The sequence below is a fragment of the Ictidomys tridecemlineatus genome, chromosome 16 (assembly GCF_052094955.1).
Source record: "Ictidomys tridecemlineatus isolate mIctTri1 chromosome 16, mIctTri1.hap1, whole genome shotgun sequence".
NCBI lineage: Eukaryota > Metazoa > Chordata > Mammalia > Rodentia > Sciuridae > Ictidomys > Ictidomys tridecemlineatus.
Genome location: NC_135492.1, coordinates 41,795,957 through 41,818,910, shown reverse-complemented (window position 1 = coordinate 41,818,910; position 22,954 = coordinate 41,795,957). Strand labels below are relative to the sequence as shown.

At 44.2% G+C, this 22,954-nt stretch overlaps 1 protein-coding gene across 8 annotated transcripts in view; it reads right to left on the bottom strand.

The window, feature by feature from the left end:
* Positions 1 to 22,954, bottom strand: part of Srgap3 (SLIT-ROBO Rho GTPase activating protein 3) — a 249,719-nt gene that overhangs the window by 67,785 nt on the left and 158,980 nt on the right. For all 8 annotated transcript variants that reach the window (XM_040290399.2, XM_021732057.3, XM_021732052.3 and 5 more), the window contains exons 4-5: positions 14,803 to 14,865; positions 1,099 to 1,284 (exon numbers count right to left, since the gene is read on the bottom strand). In XM_040290399.2, coding sequence (XP_040146333.1) covers positions 1,099 to 1,284; positions 14,803 to 14,865 — 249 coding nt within the window. The remainder of the gene's footprint in view (positions 1 to 1,098; positions 1,285 to 14,802; positions 14,866 to 22,954) is intronic.

The following is a 22,954-nucleotide window of genomic DNA, read 5'->3' as shown; positions in this document are numbered from 1 at the left end:
CCATTATGATTTTGATTTGCATTTCTTTAATCATTACTGATGCTGAACATCTGTTTATGTACTTATTGACCACCTATATATAGCTTATCCAAGTCCAGTTGTGTTTTGTTCCCGCTCAATTGCCTACAATTTTTAGAGTTAAGGAACTCTATATTCATAGAATTAGACTCAGAAGCCCAGATAAACATCGGGTGCAATGTGTGGCAGATAGAGCTCTGTGAAGATTTCATGGTAGCATAGAATGAAAGAATGTGGCGAATTCAGCAAGAATATCATAATCTTTCCAGAAGAAAGGAATCTTAGAAGTCACTTAGTTTAGAATGAGAAGAACAGCGTGTATACTGCCTTCGAACTTCCCTGGCTATGTTTGATGTCACCGAATGATCACAGCACCACTTCTAACAAAGCCTGGAGAGGGCTTTGCAACCCTCCACATAGTGCTCTGGGCAGCCATGAGCAATGGATGTGAGCTGACATGAGAGACAAAGCTTTGGGCCATCCCTGTCAGGTCTGAACACTGAGGTTCAGAGGTGCTATAAATGTGGCGTTTGCAAAACTCAGCTAAAGACTATTTCAGAGCTGATGTATGGTGATCCTAAAACTCTGGGCTTTGGCTTGGCAATGGCAATTTCATGAAAGGCCCTTCACCAGGGTCCCAGGTGCTGCCTAGTAGCCAGTGCTGCTCTTTCTTGTTGGGACACACTGAGACCCACTCAACTCTGCTATCTGGTCCTAGCCAACAGCTGGCCTCTGGACCAAGCATGCCTTTCACTAATGCCTGCTGATTCCCATCCTGGGTATGTGCTTGCTGAACATGAATCCTGTCACCCCAGTTCATCTCTCTAGTCAGCTCAGCATCTCTGCTGCCTGTTGACTATGGCACCATCTGGGCTTTAAAAGAGCTGGCAGAGGCCTGGCCAGCCTGCCTCCTCCACAACACTGACCTCCAAGAGAGCAGGTGCTACAGCACCCTTCTGCTTTCACACCCCAGGGTGCAGAGGAACAAGGCAGAGCCAAGGCTGTCAGCTCTTAGCTGAGCACACAGCCCTACCTGTCATGTCCTGACTCCCGTCTCTCCCAGCCTGAGGCCCCACTCACCTTCTCCTTCATCTTCTCAATCTTCTTCACAGAGCTGCGACGCTGGGGCCGGTCCTCGTGCCGAAGGAGGTTCATGCTGAGATCTCCTGACTTGTTAAACTGCTTCTCCTCTTGCTTCTCAGCTTCCTTTAGCTTGCTTTCTGCACTAATGCTCTCCGCATGGTACATGTGGTAGGTTTTCATGACCTGGGGATGCACAAATTGGAAACACCAGCAGTCTGTCACGGCCCAACATGGTCCCCCCTCCTGCTCCCAGCCCCACCTCAAGTTCTGCACCACATCTGTGCCCACTTCTTCCCGTGACACACCGAGTGTTTGCCATTCTTTACTTTTGCACAAACTTTCTAAGGACTGGAAATGATTCTGATTGTCATCAATAGCAGCTGCTTTGTGACCATCACTATTACTGTTATCACCATTGTCAACATCATCACACTCCTACTGGGTCAGACCAAGCGCGGAAAGAGAAAACTGCAAAAGGTAACCACAGCCCCCGAGCCTTTCAAGTTCTCAGAAGTGATAGGGCAAGCCTGACCTTTCCTCAGTCATCCTTTCCAGCCCCACCAGCTGTGACCTCTGCATCATCACCAGCACCATCATCACCACCATCCCTGATTTGAGCTGACGGTTTAAGAACATTGAACTTTCAATTGACTTCAGAAAAATGTTACAAACTCTGGAGAACCTTAGATAATGTGGGAAAAAAATTATTCTCTACTATGTTTCTCTCTCCTTCCTTAATCCTGAATGTCTTACCACCCCCAGCCCCCAAAAACTTATAAAACAATAAATGCCTAAAAAAATACAGCCAACTTTTCTTCAAGAACTTGATGGAATGTGTTATTGTATGCATTCTACTCATTTTGGTTCGCTTGCAGTTCTAATAAAGGTCCTAAAACCCCCTTCTGCTGATTTCCACGTCGAACCACCAGTTGTTTCAAGGGCTCATTTTCAAACAATTGGGTGGGCCAGAAGCTTGTAGTATCAATGTGCTCTCGACCTCTAGTGGCCAAAAGGAAGGACTGCAGGCTCATAGGAAAGTTATCTGTACCATCTTTCAAGTAAAAAAAACACCCCTAAGAATTGGGAAAACCTGTATAGCCTATTCTCCTTCCTGGATGCCCTCCTCTGCCCCTCCACAATCACAGACACCCCTGATTTCTTCACTTCCTCATCACATTGCTGCTGCTGTTCATTTCTGGACCCACCCTTCCTGAGTTCAATGCTTCCTGCCTCATCCACTTTTTCTATTTCAGCTTCTGAGTCTGATTATCTCACCAACAATCTATCATCTGTGTTGAGTAGCTCTCAGAGAGACAGAGCATTTCTATTTGTATCTAGCTCTTCCTGCCCAATCATCCATGCTTGTATCATCCAATCACTTAGAGGCATCCCAGCTGGATGCCTTCCCCTCCCATATTTCCTGTGCTTCATTTTCTTTTTCTCCCTTTGCCTTGTTTTCTTTTATTCTTCTTGATCCACAGAGTATTCATCCCACTTTCCAACAAGCCAAACTTCCCAGGATAGACTCCTAAATGCATTTCAGAAATCCCCTGCTTGGTGAACACAGCCTGAGAACTCTGGGGCCAACCTCCCTGTGATCTCATGGATTCCTGATCCCACGGGAAACAGTGAACTCAGTTGCCCAGAGTGATGTGTCAGACAGCTGCCACTAGAGTCTACCTGGAGGCCTCTCTGAGTTGAGCTTATTTATACCAGAATCCTCTAGCTATTTATTTTCTTTATTGAATTACAGATGTCCCTTGGTATTCATGGAGGATTGGTTCCAGGACCCCCCACAGATAGCAAAGTCTGCAAATACTCAGTCCCTTATATAAAACAGCAGAGTATTTGCATAAAATATAAGCATGTCCTTCCAAGTACTTTAAATCATCTCTAGATTACTTACCTCATGCAATGTAAATGCTATATAAATAGCTGTTGTACTGTATTTTTTAGGGGATAATGATAAGAAAAAGGTCTGTATGTGATCAGCTTAGATGCAATTTTTTCCTGAAGATTTTTGATCTGTTGTTGGCTGAATCCATGGATACAGAACCCATGAATGTGAAGGGCTGACAGTACCTGGAACAACAGTTCAGTGTAGAAAGTCCTTAGCTCAATAGCCTAGAAGAGTCTGCTTGATATTGCCAATCCAGGATGTTTTAAGCCATATTTAAACTTATCTATTACTTCAAAGTTTAAAAACATCTTTCTATTATCTCCTTCTATTGGAGAAGCAATTCAAGCTGTTCTTACCACAATCCCTGGGGCAGCATGATAACAACAAGAGCAGTAGCTGTTTGTTGAGCACTTACTGCTACATGTCAGTACTTGTTCTAAGCACTTCACATATACTGCTCAATTTATCTCCCACAAAACCCCTATGAAATAGGACCCTGGGATCCCTGCTTTACAGATGAGGAAACCATGGCTTCAAATAGCTCAGGTGAGCTTCTTGAGGTCACAAAGCCAACATGTTGCAAAGCCAAGGTGGCCGACCCCACAGCCAAGACCTGATAGGCACAGACCTGTTGTGCCTTTCTGGAACCTTTCCTCAACCAGGAAATAGAAATGGATGGGTCCTCTAGCTCACAGGGATTCAGAAGACCTGGTTTTGAGTCTCAACTGCATCCCTCTGTGCTGGGTGACGTGGACGGGCTTTTCCTTTCTGTGCCTTCCTGATGAAGCTCAGACAGGGGAAGACAGAAAAGAGCTCTGCAAACTACGAAAGTGACTGGCTGGTGGCAGCTGGGTGCAGAGCTTGGAAGAGCCAGAGGTGGATGTGGATGTTCAGCTAAGGCCGAGGCACTGAAACCAGAGATTTGTGAAGAGGCACTTGTTCCCTTGTTGCTTAGGGAGGGCCTTTCCCAGCCCTGCAGGCTCTTCTGGGGAGTTTCCACCTGAACAGTTCTAGGGAAGGATGTCATAAGGACATGTAAGCAGAGACCACTATTCTTGGACTCAGTTCAGTTTTATGGATTCTCAGAATATAAGAGCCCAAAGGCTCTCCAGAAATCTTGTTGCATTAATCCCTTACTGAAGGAAGCCAAGGGCTCAGAAATACTAAGTGTGTGCTCCAAAGTCACTCAGTCAGGCAGAGCTGAGACCAGCAGGCCACATCTTTTGACCCATAGGGATGGCCATTTCTGGTAACCACACTACCTTTGGCATCTTCCCAGATGTACAGTCCTTAAGAACTCTAATTTAAATGAAAAGAAAGCAAACATAATCCAAAAGTTGACAGCATCAATAAAGAGACATGTTGGGGGCAGGATAAGGGTCAGTTGATAGAGAACAGATTTTCAATGACTTAGTCATGTATGCCTCTCCTGGCCAGAGGCTCGGCTAGCCCCAGCACAATAAGCTTTTCACCTCCAGCATCTGGGTATAGGAGAACCCCCAGGACAAGGCATGCGAAGACATCCCAAAGTTTCAGTCTGATCACCTACACTCTACACGGCCAATGTTCCCTGTAGAATTTTATGTCTGCTTTAATTTACTCACTTGTAAGGTTTATACAATGTATTGACTGAATTCTATTCTAATTTTACCTCTTTTTTTTTCTTCTTCTTCTTTTTTTTTTTTTTTTTTTTTTTACAGTGCTGGGAGTCAAACCCAGGGCCCAGGGCATGCTAGTTGCAGGTAAGCACTGAATTCCTCCTTCAGCCCCTCTTGTCCCAACTAAAATACCAAGTCTGGAGGGCCGGGACCTCGTGTTCATGATGATATTCCCTAAACTAAAGCAGAGATGAGTAGCCAATAAGTATTAATATATAATTGAATGAAGGAATGAATGCTTGGATGGATGGATTAAATAAATCAATGGTGAGATGGATACAGATGGTTGGATGGATGAATAGATAGGTAGATAGGTGCATGCATGGATGGACGGATAGACAGGTGGGCGGATAAGTGACTACATGGTGAGTGATCAATGTATGGATGGGTGGATAGAAGGGAAAGGGGAATACAGGGAGGGAAGGTACAGTTCTACTGCCTTTGATCTAGTGAATATATTCAGGGGTAAAAGTCAACTATACTTTCAACCATTAAATATTTACCCAATAGTTGAATACATACCAGGCACTATACTAGGTACTATACCAGGAAACACTGCAATATATAAGATATATGAAGTCTCTGCCCTCAGAGAATACACAAAGTAGAGGGGACACAGATAATCATACAAGCAATTGTCACAAGGTGTGACAAGTGCTACAGTGCATGGAGTACAGGATATCATGGAAAGGCTGCCTGGAGGAAGTGACATCTAAATTGAACCTTGAAGGAAGAGCAGCTGTTACATTCAGGGAAAGGACTTGGTATGGGTGCAGTGTCCCAGACCAAGGGAATAGGGTGGGCAGTAAGCCTGGGAAAGCAGGAGACATTAAGTCCGAGGAACAGCTTATAGATAGAAGGGAAGAAGGTATTTGCCCACTACCCAATGGAGCCACTGCCTTTTCCTCCCACAGCTACCCGTCTCAGTGAACATCTGTATTTTTTTCTCTGTCCAAGATCATCCAGTCTTTCTTCTTCAGAAAGAGCTTCCTAATTTTCTTTGAGAACCCCGCCCCAATTCCCCTCTACCAGTCTCAGCCACATGGCTGATGAGAAACTGACATTACCCTTCAATCCTGGGGTGGGTGTGAGACCCAGTCCTGGCCAATTGGTGAACATTAGGCTCATCTGGCCAGAATGTTGGGACTCATGAGCTCAGACAAGTCAATGAGAGGTGCCCTGGCTGGGAGGAAGTGAGCGTACAGTGCTGAGACCACCTTTGTCACCAAATGGGAGAAGCCTGCCAGATCATGAAGCCCACAAAGAGGAAAACAAAACCCAAAGTTGTTAAAGGCTGGGGCCATGAAAGGAAGGAAGAGAGGGAGCAAGGGAGAGAGGGAAGGAACAAGGGAAGAAAGGAGGGAGGGAGGGAAGAAAAGAAAAGGACAAAGTGGGGAGGTGGGTTCTATTGCCTTAGAACTATTGAGTATACTGATTGGAGGGGGAAGGAGAGCTGTGTGCCAGGACTGTTCCAAGTGTGTTCTCATTGCTACAATGAGGACAGTGGTTCTCTACCCTCATAGAGTGCACATGCCATTGGTGAGACACACAAGGAAATAACTGTGTGAGCCTCTGGAGGCGGCTATTGCTGCTGCTGCTGCTCAGGTGATCCCATAGACTGCCATTTTTACACAGCTAGTGCTATGGTTTGAATGTTTCCACTGAAGTTCAAGTGTTGGAAAATTACTCCCCATTGTAACGGTGCTGGAGGATTTGTTACAGAAACAAGTTCAGTCCTCTCTGCCATCTTGATCTGGACCTCTCTTGCCCTCCTGCCTTCCTCCATGGGATGATACAGCACAAAGCCCTCACCTGGTTCTGGGCCCATGCTCTTGAACTTCACAGACTCCAGAACCATAAGCCAAATAAATCTCTGATCTTTATAAATCCCACATTCTCAGGTATTTGGTTACTGCAGCATCACATTGACAAAAACAGTCAGTTTACTGAATTTTCTGACCCTAGCCACTGAATGAATCTTAAAGACAGACTTCCTTCTCTCCTAGCCACTACACACTACCTATATCAGGCCTAGTCCAAGCTGGTCAAGCTTAGTGCAGTGGCTGGTGGACAGTATCAACTGGCTGAGCAAGAGCTTCAAGTCCCATACTCTGGCTGCCCCTTCTTTGATGTCTTCTGTGTTTCCCCTATGGCTCCCCAAATGCCATCTCTCCTCTATTGCCTCTGTGATGCCCAAGAAAGTGTATCACCCACACTACCTTCCCTGGCCCTTCAGACTATGACAATCCCCACTAAGACACTATGACAGTGTCTCATTATCTAGACACAGCTGGCAACCAATAAATGTATTCTGAGTGAATGAGTGTCTTCTCAGGAGAGTTGAAAGAGGTGAGGAGTTACCTAGAGGGGACCTCATCTCTCAGGTCTTCCAAGGATCAATTCTATTCCATGATGAAACTATGATGGAACAACATGAAGACAGAGGCTTGAAAGGAGCCTTAGACTTCCTCTAGCTCCATGCCTTCATCCCATGGGTGGAGGAAATCAAGGACCAGAGCCCAACTAACTTGTGCTAGGTCAGGGTTTCTCAGGGTTTCCCAGCATGTGAGAAGGGAATTATTTGTGTAAGCAAGATGATATCTTTTTGTGTGTGTGTGTGTGAGAGAGAGTGAGAGATAGAGAGACAGAGTTTTTTTTTTAATATTTAGTTAGTTAGTTAGTTAGTTTTCGGCGGACACAACATCTTTGTTTGTATGTGGTGCTGAGGATCGAACCCGGGCCGCACGCATGCCAGGCGAGCGCGCTACCGCTTGAGCCACATCCCCAGCAAGATGATTTCAACATCACCAACATATTATTAACCCCCTTTCAATGTTCCTGGGATCCTTCTGGTGCCTCAGAAGGAAAGACTCAGGGCAGTACTGACATGTGTTTAATGCCTCTTTTTTTTGGTACTGGGATTGAAACCCAGGGGCATTCAACCACTGAGCCACATCCCCAGCCCTTTTTATATATATATTTATTTAGAGACAGGGTCTCACTAAGTTGCTTAGGGCCTCACTAAGCAACTGGAGCTAGCTTTGAACTTGCAATCCTCCTGCCTCAGCCTCCTGAGCTGCTGGGATTACAGGCATGTGCCACTGCACCCTGCCTGTTTAATGCTGCTTTACAGCTATGCCTCAGACACCGGTGAGACTGGGCACTGCTACTCGAGTTTCACTGCATCCTCCTACTTATACCACATTCTTTCATTTGCTCATGTGAGATATTATTTTTTCCCCAAAGAAATATATGGACATGTGGTTGGCCCTCAGTATCTGCAGGTTCCACAAATTTAACTAATTTGTCAGAGAACTTTAGGAGAAAAATTGTGTCTCTACTGAACATGTACAGATTTTTTTTTAATTATTTCCCAAACAATGCAGCATAACAACTACTGGCATGGCGTTTACATTGCATAGATATTATAAATAATCTAGAGATTAAAGTATAGAGAAGGATGTGCATAGGCTCTATGCAGATATGCCTCTTTATGCAAGGAAACTGAACATCTCCAGATTTTGATATCTGCAGGGAATTCTGGAAACAATCCTCCTCTGTGAATACTGAAGGAGAACCGTGGTTGACAAATGTTTATATAATTTAATGTATTTATTTAAGTAGCTCAGGCAAGTACTTACGCACACAGACTGGCTCAGGCTCCGCTGCTCCCCAGCTGGGTGACCCCATGTGTACTACCTGGCCTCTCTATGCCTCAGATTTATCATCACTAAAACGGAATGTAATAATACCATCTCCTGAAAAGTCTTATGGTGAGAATGAAATGAATGAGCACACAAAACATTAAACCAGTTCCCAGTTCAAGATGAGCACCACATGTGAGAGGTGAGATAGGCGCATGACGGATGTCCAGACATGCTTGCTGATGGATGGATAAAATACTTCTAGAATATACTGCTAAGACTTAGTAACTGAAGGCATATGAAGGTAAGAATCAGGCCTGGAAGATGAACTTCTTGCAGGACATCTTTTTGAACTGTTTAATTACTGCTAGGGTTTTTCTTGTTCTATTTTTTCTCAAGGCATGTATGATCTAATTCTAAATTTAAAAAAGGATACTATTTTTACAGGAAAGTCCTCTAGCTCAAGTCTGGAACATGCAGAACACAGCAGGCTTGGAGGCTGGGAAGTTAAGCAGGAAGTTATGGCACCTTCTAGGGCAGAACATACTTGGGACTCAGTTGGGCCACTGGCAAAAGGAGGTTGTGGAAAGAGGAAAGATTCAGAACTTTGCAGGAATGATATGTATGCTTCACTCTTTCATAAAAGACACAGTGATAACCCCTAATGTTGGCTAGGCACTAGGCCAACCTCTGTAGCATGTACTCTCCTCAGTCTAATCATGATAGAGAGTTGGAAATACCCCCATATTCTAGGGAAGGGCCGGATTCTGAGGCTTTGCCTGACAGGGCCTTGAATCCAGGCCCATCTGCCACTAAAACCTGTGTTCTTTCCAATACACACGGCTGGTTTTTCACTAATTAATTAGGATGGGGAGAGAGTGTGGGCAATTAAAAGAAAAATATTAAGTAAGTGATAGAGGGTTCCAATGCTATGTCAAAACCATGGGGATTTGCCTGAAGGTCATTCTGGAAAGATATCCAGACAGCCTGGGAAGGATCTGTGAAAAGAATCCCAGTTCCCGACCTCTTATTCTGAGGCTATCTCCAGCTGCCCTATCCCTGAGGGCAGATATCAGGTGGAGACGCTTTTGCACAGATTTGTCTGGAGGTCCAAGTGGATTTCATACCCCAACCCAGTTCACAATCAAATCAAGCCTTGGCTGGTAAAAGGCAGAGCCCACTCATTACTCCAATCACTGTCTACCTGTCACCAGCTGCTGCTGGGTATGGACACTCATAGGGCCCTTCCCACTCTTCCCTGACCAAAATCACAGTGACTCCTGCAGCTCTGTGCTGGGAGTAGAGCGACCCAGCAGTTCTGTCCCAGGCTGGAGTAGAGCAGTTCTGTCCTAGCCTGGAGTAGAGTGACCAAGTATAAAGGAGGGGGTGCAATGGGGGTGCTGGGGTGCCGGTTGGTTATAACACAACAGATGCATTTCATGATCTAGAAACATACTGACAACCTAAGCATATTTTTAGCTGAACAATGACAACAGAGTGAAGCTTTTTGGTTGTCTGTTGTTTTGTCTTGGTTCTGCTGCTGGCCCACAGTCTCATTGCCTGCCCTTTTTTCCTCTCAAGCCAACATATGTTCAAAGCTATAATGTGTCAGACTCATGGGACTTCAGGTAAAAATGTGGTTAAGGGGTGTGTGTGCGTATGCAACATGTAACGTGCATACATTGTGTTGATGTGTGCATGTGTGCTAGTGTATAATGCTTAAATGCGAGTATGTACCTACACACATGCTTGTGCTAGTGTGTCTGCATATGTGTTAATGTGCCCGTGAGTGTATATGTGCACACACACCTGTGCAAGCATGCTTCAGTGAGGAGTGACGAGGCCTGGGCAGAGGGAAGGCTTGCTGAGTGAATGCAAGAAGGAATAAGGGAACAAGATACCCAGGCCTGCAGTCTCCTCTGCATCCTTCCTGGTCCCAGATAGAGATGAGCCTCTCCTCAGGAAGGAGATAGATGGCCATCAGCACATATCTCCATCACCATTATGCCCAGAAGTTCCCCTCACAGACCCCCTCCTCCTTTATAGAACATTAAAAAAAGAAAAGAATGGGGTTTCCTGGATCATCCTTTCTCTACGTCATCAATTCCTGTTACTACGGTCCAGTGACTGCCTCGGAAGGAGGAGCTCACTTTCTATCCTTGCCCCCAGGCTTGGATGTAATGTGCTTTGGCAAAGGGATTTGACAAATGTGGCCTGAGCAGAACCTTGAAAAGTGCTTGCCTATGAGATCTGTTCACTTTGGCTTCTTTTTTTTTTTTTTAGTTGGCCAGAAATTAGCTCAGCCCAAATTATAAACCCACAGAATCATGAGCAAACAAAATGGCAGCTATTTTAAGCCCCTAAATTTTGAGGTGGTTGTTATGCAACAATTGATGACTGCTACAAAGGCCTTTAATAAAATAGTCATTTACTTCTCTGTGCCCTCGTTTCTTTACCTGCAAAATGTGAGTGCTCATTCAGTAATACATAACAAGTACTTAATACAATGTGAAATCTACCCTACGCACTCACTAAAGAGCCAGTTGTCATTGTCATCCCTGTTTTGACAAGAAAGGTTTAACTCACTTGGCCAGGCTGGTAAGCAGTGCAATAGGAAGTCAAAAGCACATCTGTGTGTAATCAGTTGGCTCCACTGAGAGCCTCTATTGGAATTCCTGTTCTCTTCCTTTCTTCCCCTCTGTTTCTTTAACCCATTAAGTCTCAAGTTTTCAATTCTAAAAATTTTTCAATGAAAGTGACACAGCTGCATTAAAATAGATTTGGAGATCATAACATAGAGCCCATTTATTATATAATTTATTATTAATAATAATGATAATGTCATTGACAATATTAGTATCTTCACTAACCATTTACCTATGAGTTTTCTCAGAAGAATGGAACTCTAAAATAATGAATATTTAGGGGCTGGGGTTGTGGCTTAGCAGTAAAGCATTTGCCTAGCACGTGCAAGGGCCTGAGTTTGATCCTCACCACCACATAAAAATAAATAAAATAAAGGTATTGTGCAACTACAACTAAGAAATAAATATTTTTAAAAAATGAATACTTATTTCAAATTTACCATGTTGCTCAATTTAAGTTTTTTAGGTGTTCCATAAATGGCAAGATGGGACATAATATGTTAATTCCTATCCTTCCAAAGGCACCAAGCTCAAGATCATCTCTTATTACTGTGGCCCACCTGGGGCAATCAGTTCTCTGAATCCTGTCCTTCTTTTCCTCTCTTCCCCACTCCTTCTCTCAATCAATCTCTCACACGTCTGCTCACATCCTCTCATGTCTTCACTCAAGAAACAAGCACTGAAGGCTTCAAGGAGGTCAGCACTATGAAGGGCTCTGGGCACAATGTGGAGAACAAGTTTCACCCCTTGTTCTCCACACTGTTCCTGCTCGGTGTCTCCCATGCAAGCCCGCGTGTCTGTAAGTACTAGGCTCCATCTTGGGTTATATCAACAGTTAACATGTTTTACTCCTTCTCTCTGCCCAGATTCTCCACTCCTTGTAGGCAAAATCAATTCCTCTCATTTATTCACAATCCATTCCTCTTCCTCTGCTTAGTCAGCATCCAGGGAGCACCAAGGATGGGCAAGAACCTGAGAGAAAGAACAACTCTGAAATATTCCCGATCCCCCATGATGCCCTACGGTGGCAATGGGTCCAGAGCAGGCAGCCCCAAATGCTTGAATTTAATGCTTTTGACTAGGGTCATCCCTCGTTATCCGTGCAGGGTGGTTCCAGGCACCTCCCACATCAAAATCCACACTCGCTCAGGTCCCCTACGTAAAATGGCCTAGTATTTGCAAAAACCTACACACATCCTCTGGTGTACTGATTTTTTACACCACCTAATACAGTGCTATGCTACGTAAGCAGTGGTTCTACTGTGCTGTATTGCTTAGGGAATGGAGACAAAAAAAGAATCTGTTCATAATTGATGCAATGGAAAAAAAATTCTATCCTCAGTTGGTTGAATCCATGGGATACAGAACCTGCAGATATGGAGGGCCAAATGTACTGAAGACTCAGTGTGCAGTCAAGAATAAAGGATCTTGAGGGGTACTGCTGGTACCCTGAGGGCCTCAAACAGCGGGGGAACCACTGCCCCATCTCCTGCCCACAGGCAGCTGTGCACACAGCATCTGCTAGATTCAGGGCCCATTAGGCACCAGCACCATGAGGGTCACAGAGAGATACCACCATCCTCTTGATCTCTGACAACAGTCTGAAACTGCCCAATCTACAAGCTGCAGAATGATGACCAGCCCCATTTTTCATGGGTGAAACTGGGAGGTGAAGGATGAGCCCAAGGCCACACAGCTATTCAATGTGGGCCTTTGGGCCTTTAGTGCAGCGATACACATCCAGTGAAGACCTGACTCCAAGCATTCCTACACGGGAGAGATGTTGACACCAAGAGATCTTTGGAAAACTGCCATAGAACTCAAAGCCCAATGGTGGTGCCTTGCAGAAAGTGTTGGGGTTTAATCTGAGTTTGAAAAATGAGTTTGACAAAAACAAGCCAAGGAGCAAAAAAGACAATTATAGACAAGAAGTGCAGTGATAAGAAGCAGAGAGTGGAGGTATTTGGGGCAATGAAAAGTGCCAAAGAGAGGAGTGCAGCTGGAGGGTGGAGGGAAGGACAGGGACCCCCGTGGTCCCGGGGCCCTGGGATGTGGAGCTCAGGTAGTGGAATGCTATGGGGGAAGGTAAGCCACCCGAACTCATCAAGGGTGAGATGATGATGACGGTGATAGTAATCTTACTAACCCCTGATTCACTGCTTCCTTATGTTCTAAACACACTTTACAAACACAGCCTCCTTTCAATTCTCAAAAGAACATGCAGTGAGTAGGTATAGTCAGCTCCCCCACCCATCTGCTAGTTCTACATCAAAGCATTCAGCCAACTGCAGGTTGAATGTATCTGGGAAAAAACTGCATCTGTGCTGAGTATGTAAATACTTCTTTTCTTGTCCCAAAGCAATACAATATAACAAACACTTACATACACTTACACTGAGTTAGGTATTATAAGTAACTTAGGGATGGTTTGAAGTGCAAAGGAGAATGCATAATACTGTGCCCTTTAACCTAAGGGACTTGAGCATACGCAGATTTTGGAATCCACAGGAGGTCCTGGATCCAAATACCTATTGATACTAAGGGACAGCTTTACTATTATTTCTTTTTTTACAACTGGCTTTGAACCCAGATTTTGGCTTAAGAGTCTGTGCTTTAAGTCAGTGGGCTACACTGCCCCTCAATGACCAGCTGATGCAAAATACTTCACATTGTAAAGCAGCAATTCTTCCTTTACCCTAAGAATGATCCAACTGAAAACTGTCCAGGACTCAACTTTTACTCCTTAACTTGGATTCATAGAATTATAAGCTTCAACATTTACTTAGGAACACTTACACTCATTTTTCTGATTGGGAAGCTGAGGCCCAGAAAAGCAAATTCCTTGCCCAAGATCCAGGTCTTCCACCTGAGGTCCAGGACCTGGACAAAGGTGCAGAGTCCCTGAGGAGTCTGCCACCTGCTGGCTGTATAGGATGTCAATACAGAAGCAGTACCAAAGAGAAGGGGCTTCAAACAGCACACAGTTCTTTTTCCTCATCTTGGGAATTTTCAAATGTCATTTTAGATGCAGAATCCTCTTCCTACTCACATAGACTTTTAATGAAAAGCTTTATAAGGAACCTCTATGTATTTACAACAATAGTTCTACTCTGAGTGCTATAGGAAGGTGAGAGGCCTGGTATTTAACCTGCTCCCCAAGACTATGCATGGGGCTCCCCACATTCCTCTCCAAGGAAGTCAAAGCCTGCTCAAATCACAGCCTGTGAGCACCTGCACCATAACCCAGGATGTCTGTACTCCCAACTCACTTGCCATCTTTGATTCTAACACCCTTCTCAAGTGCAGTTGGATTTTGACTCCTAGCACGTAATAAGGCTAGCCTTGGGCCAAAATGATCTTGTAAAATTATCCCCTGGAAACAGCAAGACAGGCCAACATGCCCAACACCTCCCATCATCCTCAGAATGGGGCTCCATCGTGCAGGTGAGGATGCAAAGACCTGAACTGCATGCCTGCTTCAAGTCCCAGAGTAAGGAATAGCCCCAGTGGCTCTAGAGTCCACATCTCTGTTCTCAGTGCCTTCACACCCAGGCTACCCAAACTCAGCTCTGTGTCCTTTGCTTTCATAATATAACATCCCACATCTGGAAGGTCATTTGAATCTCATGTGAATTTTAACAACTAACATGCCTGGGCCCTACCGCAGATACAAAGAATCAGAAGCTGGGGTTGTGAATCATTATAGCCTGACATGATGTCCACTGTGACTGCAGCACAAGATACAGCAAAAATGTCCAGAGTCATCCCAGACCTCTGTTTTGCCTCCCTCCAGCTCTGGGTACTGAAGACAAGTGACCCAATCCCCAAAAGCAATGAGCCTGGGCAGAACTTACTGTGTAGAGCTCATTGGTCACCTTCAGGAGCTCCTCATGCATCTGCAGGCCAATCTCCTTACTCTGAAATATGAAAGAACAAATGTCAACATTCAGAAATGATGAATATTTGAGAAGATGGAAATGCGAATTACCCTGATTTCATTATTACACATCATATACACATATGAAATTATCATATTGTTCCCCATAAATACGTACAAATGTTATGCATCAATTAAATTTTTGTATGTGTGCTACTGATTATGGTGTACCATTGAGCAGGTGTGTCCCCAGCCCTTTTTTATCCTTTTATTTTTTTATTTTGAAACAGGGTCTCACTACATTACCCAGGATGGCCTTACAATCCTTGAGTAGCTGGGACTACAGGCATATACCACTGTGCCAGGCTTAATTTTTTGGTGGGGAGGAGGTTCCTGGGGATTGAAACCGGAGGCATTAACCATTTAGCCACATCCTGGCTCTTTTAATTTTTTTTTTTAAATGTCAGGGGAGACATTTTCTGGTTGTGTTCAATTTCTTTTCAACACAGAAAGGGCAGGAATGTTTGGGATGAGGTGGGAAGGAATGCAAAAATCAACGAACCTCATTGATCTAGATCTGAATTCTTCAAACTTATGTGTAAAACAAATTAAACTCCTTGCAAAAGGAATTCCCTAGTCATATAGTCAGGGAATTCTACACATCACTTCCTTACCCTAGTGGCTCATAGCAATGTGAGCATGTTAAAGATTCTGGAAAGCCTCAAGGAATCTTTCTTGAATTCTGTGTCCTAAGCTAGAATGACCAGAGAATGTTTTCCTTGCTCAGTGTTCATTGAACAGCTCTCGAGCATAGGGTTCCATAGGTCTCAGTTTGAGTAACAATGAGCTAGCACCACATTTCCTTGTGAGAGTAATGGAAACTCTCCCTGCATCCAGGAAATGCCCAGCAAGTCAGTGACTTTCTGCTTGCAGAAGCCAGCACTTTTCTGCTTGCCAGGAGCCAGCACTTAGCACCCATTTGGATATGAATGTCCAGGCTTTCAGGGCCTGGTTCAACATGAATTAAATCTTGGTTTGTTTTTTCCAACATGAATTAAATCTTCTTCTTGCCCTACAGCCCTGTCTCTCAGCTTCTGGGTCTAGAATGCCAAGAATTACTTAAAGTTAAATTTCAGTGCAGCCTCTTGCATGTAAGTTCCCCGAGCCACCGATTCTTGCCCTATCATTGCCTGGATTCTGACATAACAGCAGGTCCACACTGCTGATATGTCCACGCCAATAAGGGGACAGCAGCCATGTAGGTTAGCAGAAAATCCACCTAGGCACAAGATAGGAGATGTAGGTTCTTACATCCATTGTGTTACCAAGTAACCATGGAGACTTGGAAAGTTACTTCCCTTTACTTAAGGTACCTCATGCTTAAATAAAAAGATTAAACTAAAACTCTTCCTGAAGCGTGGTCTGGATATCACTGTCAGTTATTACATTAAAATGACAGTGACTTCTGTGACCACATGCATTTGGGAGAAGCTTCTTGAATAAAGTTAGATATCTAAGTTAGCTTAATGTAGGACTTTTCAGTGCCTTTAAGAATCTTAGGTACTTGGAGACTTTCTGAGAGGGAGCTTCAGTGTGTACTTTCATTAATCATAAATCTTTTTGCATGAGGTGACTAACAAGATACTGAAGGACAAGAAAACAATGAGGCAGTTATCCCAAAAAAGTTTAGGATTCTTGTTATTGTATTTATTGTTATTTTAGTAAGTAGTCTTTGCTATGCTCTGAATGTTTGTATCCTCCCAATGTTCCTATGTTGAAATCCTCACCCCCGGGGTAAAGGTAGTAAGAGATGAGGCCTCAGGAGGTCACAAAGGTGGAACTCTCATGATGGGACTAGTGCCCTCAGAAGAGACTTTGGAGAGCTAGCGAGCCTCTTCCACTGTGAGAAGGTGCCATCTGTGAACCAGGATAAGGGTCCTCATCATGTTCCAAATCTGCCAACATCTTGATCTTATACTTCCCAGCCTCCAAAACATTAAAAAATCATTTTCTGTCCTTATAAGCCATGCAGTTCATGACACTTTGTCACAGCAGCCTGAGTGCTCTAAGACACTTTTCCTATTTGCATGGACTGCCATAATAGGTTTGCAAGTGGGAGCCCTCCTGATCTCTGCTCTCTGAGCAACTGAGCCATTGTGCTCTCTGTTTATCTCCCTCAGCCTCACAGCTACACCAGCTGCTGGCGGGCAAAGATCAGCCTTCTTCCAACTCTTGGTTGGGTTAGGAGGCTCAGTACCAGAAAAATGACCTTTTTTTTTTTTTTTACTTTTTATTTTGAGGCAGGGTCTCACTGAGTTGCTTAGGGCCTTACTAAATTGCTGAGGCTGACCTCAAACTTGCAATCCTCCTGCCTCAGCCTCCCGAGTCACTGAGATTACAGGCATGTGCTACTATGTCCAGTTTGAAAAATGACTTCTTGGGCTCCTTCTTCTTGCCCTACAGCCCTGTCTCTCAGCATCTGGGTCTAGAATGCCAAGAATTACTTAAAATTAGTTGTTTCTACATCAGATCCAACATGTAGCCTAAAGCTCTGGGAGTGATTTCACAGATCTGTTTAGGTGTCTTTCCAGCTCCAGTGGCTAAAACAAAGGGACCCATTCCAAAATAAAAGTGGCCTGGGTGTGGTGGCACACTCCTGAAATCCCAGCATCTCGGGAGGCTGAGGTTGGAGGATAGCAAGTTCAAAGCCAGCATCAGACCCTGTCTCAAAATAATACATAAAAATGGGCTGAAGATGTGGCTCAATGGTTAAGCAACCTTGGGTTCAATACCTGGTACAAAAAAAAAAAAAAGGTGGAGCCTGTGTAGAGTTAACTGGGGGCCTTCAGCAGCATCCCTGCTTTTACAATGGTGCTCAATGAACCCAACCAGCTACCCCCTATTCTCTGTGTTTTTCTGGGCAGTTCAGTGCCTCAGCTTCCCCCGTGACCTCTTCCCATGATGTGTGCCTTACTGCAGCTGACTCCAGACTCTCCAGCACCACTCCGTGGCTTCCTGTCAGTCCTCCAGATCACTAATATCTTTGACACTTAAAAGCCTATTGCTTATGTATTTATTTTTATGATCTAACTTTTGTCATAGGTAATAAATGCACACAGTACAAGAAACTCCATCAGCTGACAAGGTAAGAAGAAAAGATTCCCAGGTTCCCAGAATCCCACCCACAGGAACTATGAAAAGTTTCTTCTGATGCCTTCCAGAAACAGTGGATATGCAAGCACACATTTGGATATCATATGATCTCTTTTAACACAAACCTCTGCATCTTGCTTTTCTACTTAATGATAGATTTTTCTGTTGCAACCAAGATAGCTCTTTCACACTGTATTCCACATACCAGAGGCAGAATAGTTAACTTAACCAGCTCTTTAGAGATGCACATTTAGGTTGCTTCCAGTGTCTTATCCCTGCCACTGTGCACATAGGCAGGGATGCCTGTCAGTCAGGGACCCCATCCTAGAAGCAGCCCTGCTGAGTCCTGCCTTGCTCCAGCTGTGCCTTCTCAGCCCCTTCCACCTGGTTCCACCACAAGTCCCTGATGTCAGCACCAGTAACCAGAAGCCATATCACCATCTCCATGAGCCTCTCTCCTGGGCTCCATCCTACACAACCTTGAGCCAAGTTCAAAGAACCATATCTTCAAAGGGTACAAATCAATACGGCTGTACCCTCATTACATCAAAATTAAAGTATCCAAAAGAGAACTTCTGAAACCAAACTCTCTTTATCTTCTCAATTTTGGCCAATGGAATAATATCTTACTGGGTTTGTGGATTAGAGCTCTGGAGTTATATGATTATATATATAGTTATCTCTCCTCTTCAACATATCACTGTGTGCTGTTTTCAAAATGCCTAATCCTATGTAGCAGGCAATGGGGTTTACCTCCCTGTCAACCCTTCTTGCCTTTCCTGCTTCCTACTGAAGCCATGCAATTGACCCTGCATTCATTCCTTCAACCCAGTTCTTACAGGGAAGATTATTCCATCCAAAAAAAACATTCTGGATTCTTCTGTGTTGCACTAGTTCAGTGGTGAGTATATGACTTACCTGGACAGAAAAAGAGGACTTATATCATTAAAGAAAAGGTTTTAGCATTTCTGTTAAGTTCTAGCAAAAAAAATATGTAGCCCTGATTGCCACCAGCAGGCATCTTAGGACCAAAAGAGGAAGCTGGCTTCGGGATGGCAGAGCAAAAGGAACTCGACTCCTTTCATGACCTCCTGGGTAACTGATGGAACAAAAATCCTAGAGCCTGCCTCCTACTCTACTTTCACTCCTGTGTCTGGGGTTCTCTGTTACTTGCAGCCAAAAGCATCCTCAGGGTTCCAGCCTCATTTTCCCCACCAGTTCCTGGAGCACATCATCATCATCATTAAAGACCCAAATTTCTGAAGCTGCCTCTTAATAAAGTCTCCACAGCTTGTCTCTGATCTAATCATTCATTCTTCACGTCTATACCCAAATGTCCTAGAAATATATTTCTCTGTGTCCTTTCCCCTTGTACACAGGATCAAGTCTCAGCTCCTTAGCTTGACTCCTGAGCCCGTGCTCAGAGTAGGTCTGGTCATGCAGTGGGTCAGGGTGGATTTTGAGCTATAGAGACCTGAATTGGAGGTGAGGCTTTCATTTATTGAACCTCTTGACATCTCAGCTTCCCCATCTGTAAAATGGCTGTAGGGGACAGACAAGGCTGGGCACCAAAGATAGCAGGAAACAGTTTTATTTGGCTGCAGCCAGGTTCAGAGGGCACAGCTTTCATTATAATCAATTAATCCCCTGAACCCTGAGTTCAGGTAGTTTCAGAACTTTATACCCAGCATATAAGGGAGGGGCTCACAAGTTCACAATCTGCAGAGGTTCACATAAAAGTAGCTTTTTCTTTCACTGTTCTGGGCAGGTTAACTCTTCAAGGACAACACCTGAGAAGGGGAGAGCTTCTTCTCCCCTTTCTTTCCTCCCCTGCCAGCTGTTACCATGGAGCCAAATTGGTAACTTATCTTAGAAATGTAGACATCTCTGTGAGGCTCTAGCTCAAGGTCAGAGGCCTTGTTAAAGGATTTGTCTTTTTTTTAATCAAATTTTGCATTTGCAAATACACTTCTACAAACTACTATACTGGATAAATGTTTATGAAAACTAGTAAAGGGGCGTTTAGCACCTGGAATGCTGATTTCTTCCAGTTTAGTGGCCAAGTAAAAGAGAGCAACAGGAAAATAGGAAGTTTACCTACATTGAACTCTTTTATAGAGACTCTTTTGCTGATAGTCCTGAAATCAATTATGGTAAAGATTTCTGGAGAAGCTTAGTTATGATTTTCTGTGGAGGAGGGGGTGCCACTACACTTCCCCCCTTTAATGATGTTCCCCCAAATTTAATCCTTTAAATTTAAGAGCATCAGAACAAGAATCTGTTTGTCTTTTCTGCACTTGTGCAGTGAGGGGCAACAGTCTTGTTATTTACTTGTTTTTTCACTCATTCTTTGTTTCCCCTGCTGGGATGTAAGCCCCATGACATCAAAGAGACTTTCTCTCATAGGCTGCTGCATATGCTTCAGGCAGACAGTCCTGAGCTCAAAGTGCCCTTCAGGCATAGCCTTAAAGGACAAGGTGACATCCCTCTGAGTGCAGCCTCATTCAAAGACTGATAAGGATGTGTCATAGGAATTGCTTCTCAGGTCTCAGCCCTGAAGGGTCATTCCCTCTTTAGCACACCCCATAGCTGATTAAGGCTTCTAGTTAGGCCATCTGCTTTGCACTTGACTTTCCCATCTCCTTGGCCCTTTCCTCACACTTCCAAGGGTTATCCCAAGATTGCTCCCCAGCCATTCTAGATGATAAATTCAGATGTCTTGGGGTGGGGTTGTAGCTCAGGGGTAGAGCTCTTGCCTTCCATGTGTGACCCTGTGTTCAATCCTCAGCACCCCATAAAAATAAACAAATAATAAAAGTATTAAAAAGTAAGTAAATAAATAAATAAATTCAGATGTCTCAGAGTGTGCTTCCTGGTACCCATCTGCAGCATCTCACTGCCACATTCCTACATCCCTGCAATGCTATGGAACTTGTCACACAGTGGATGGATGCTCAATAAATGTTCTGAGCAAATCTATGCATGAATGAAGGGACAGTTCCTCTAAGCCTTGGTTTCCTTATTTGTATAAGTGGAATGGTATCACAGGTATTGTGGAGTCTCTATGAGGAGGAAAAGAGATAACACATATGGCAGTGCCTGGCACAGTATGGGACACAAATGATGTGCCCAGGAAAATGCAGAACAGAATGAATCAACACTCATGAGATGCCAGTGAGGAGGCTAGGAAATTGTTTAGAGAAGAGAAGATACAAAGTCAAATCTTTTATTAACTCTTGCCTTAGGAATACCCCAGTATGGTGGGGTAGAAGGTCAAGAACACTCCTTGTTATAAGGCAGGACACAGAAGGGAAGTAAGGGAATGTAAAAGGTAGTGATGGGGAGGTTGTGCTCCCAGAACCATCCCACCTTGCATGGATGGCCAGAGATAGCCTTTTAGGTAGCAAAAAGAGGAGAGGAGTACAGAGCACAGGAAGGAACCTGGGAATGTAAAAAGAGTAGTTTACAAAAGGAGGAATATGTAAGCTGGGAATGAAGGCTGGGCCAGATCTTGAAGGCTGATAGAGCACTGACTTATTTCAGAGCAGAACTGAAGGTTTGGGGGCCAAAAACCATGATGTTCAGGGCTGTGCTTCATAAAGATGCAGCACAGGTATATGGAGGGTGGACTAGATGGTTAGTCTGCTTTTCCTTGCTTCGACCAATACCTAATAAAAACGATGTTTTGTTCTTTTGTTTTATTCTGGCTCATGGTTTCAGAGGTTTAGTCCATGGTTGGTTGAGTCCACTGTTCTGGGCCTAAGAAGAGGCAGAACATAGTAGAAGGGTATGATGGAGGAGCACTGCTCTGTTCATCACACCCAGGAAGTAGAGAGAGATAGGGGAAGGGGCTGCAGGGAAAATGAACCCTTCCAGGGTATGCTCCCAGCCACACCCCAATAGCCTACAGTTACCATCCAGTCAATCCATTCAAACAAGGATGGACTGATTAGATCACAGCCCTCAAAATCGAAACCTTTGGGTGCAGGAAAGATGGTGGAATGAGATGAACATCATTACCCTAGGTACATGTATGACTGCACATATGGTATGACTCTACATTATGTACAACCAGAAAAATGAAAAGTTGTGCTCCATTTGTGTATAATGGATCGAAATGCATTCTACTATCATGTGTAACTAATTAGAACCAATTTTTAAAAGTGGGCTGGGGCTGGGACTCAGCAGTAGCACACTTGCCTGGCATGTGTGAGGTACTGAGTTCAATTCTTAGCACCACATATAAATAAATAAAATAAAGGTCTATCAACAACTAAAAAAAATTTTATTCAAAAAATGCAAAAAAATATATATATAAACCTTTCCCCTCTGAATATTCCTACATTTACATGGGAAATTTTTTTGGGGGGTGGGGTGGGGACGGGAACACCTTAGAGTCAAACCATAACAGATGGGGCAGGCCTGTGGGTCTGTTCTTGTATTTCCTCAATAGGACTATAAGCCACCAGATGGAACCTGCCTGAGTCTCTGTTCACCACACCCAGCCCAGGGCTGGCCACAGAGCAGATGCTTAGTGAGTAGCCACTGAACTACACAGGACTCAAGGCATTATTATTTTACAGTTGGGAAGGGAAATATTCTAAACAACAGTTCCAAAAACTACTGAATGAGGAACCCAAACCAAACATTCCACCAGGAACAGAAGGCCAAAACCCTGTTGATCCCAGCAGGCTACCACACCCAGCCCTTGGGGACCCAAGTAGCAACATATGAGCATTGTTGGCCACATTTTTCACATTACCTTCATGCCTGCCAAGGTTGGAGGTGGCATGCTGCCTCCTTCATGCAGAGGAAGTGTGGGGACAGTGAAAACATCTACACATCAGGTCAAAGAAGGCCTAGCTGTGACAGCCATGGTTTCGTGGGGTTGAAAGGGCATGGTCCTGCCTTTCTGTTGCAAACAGGCCTATAAGATGAGACTCACCAACCTCAAGACCAGGCACCGTGATGGCAGA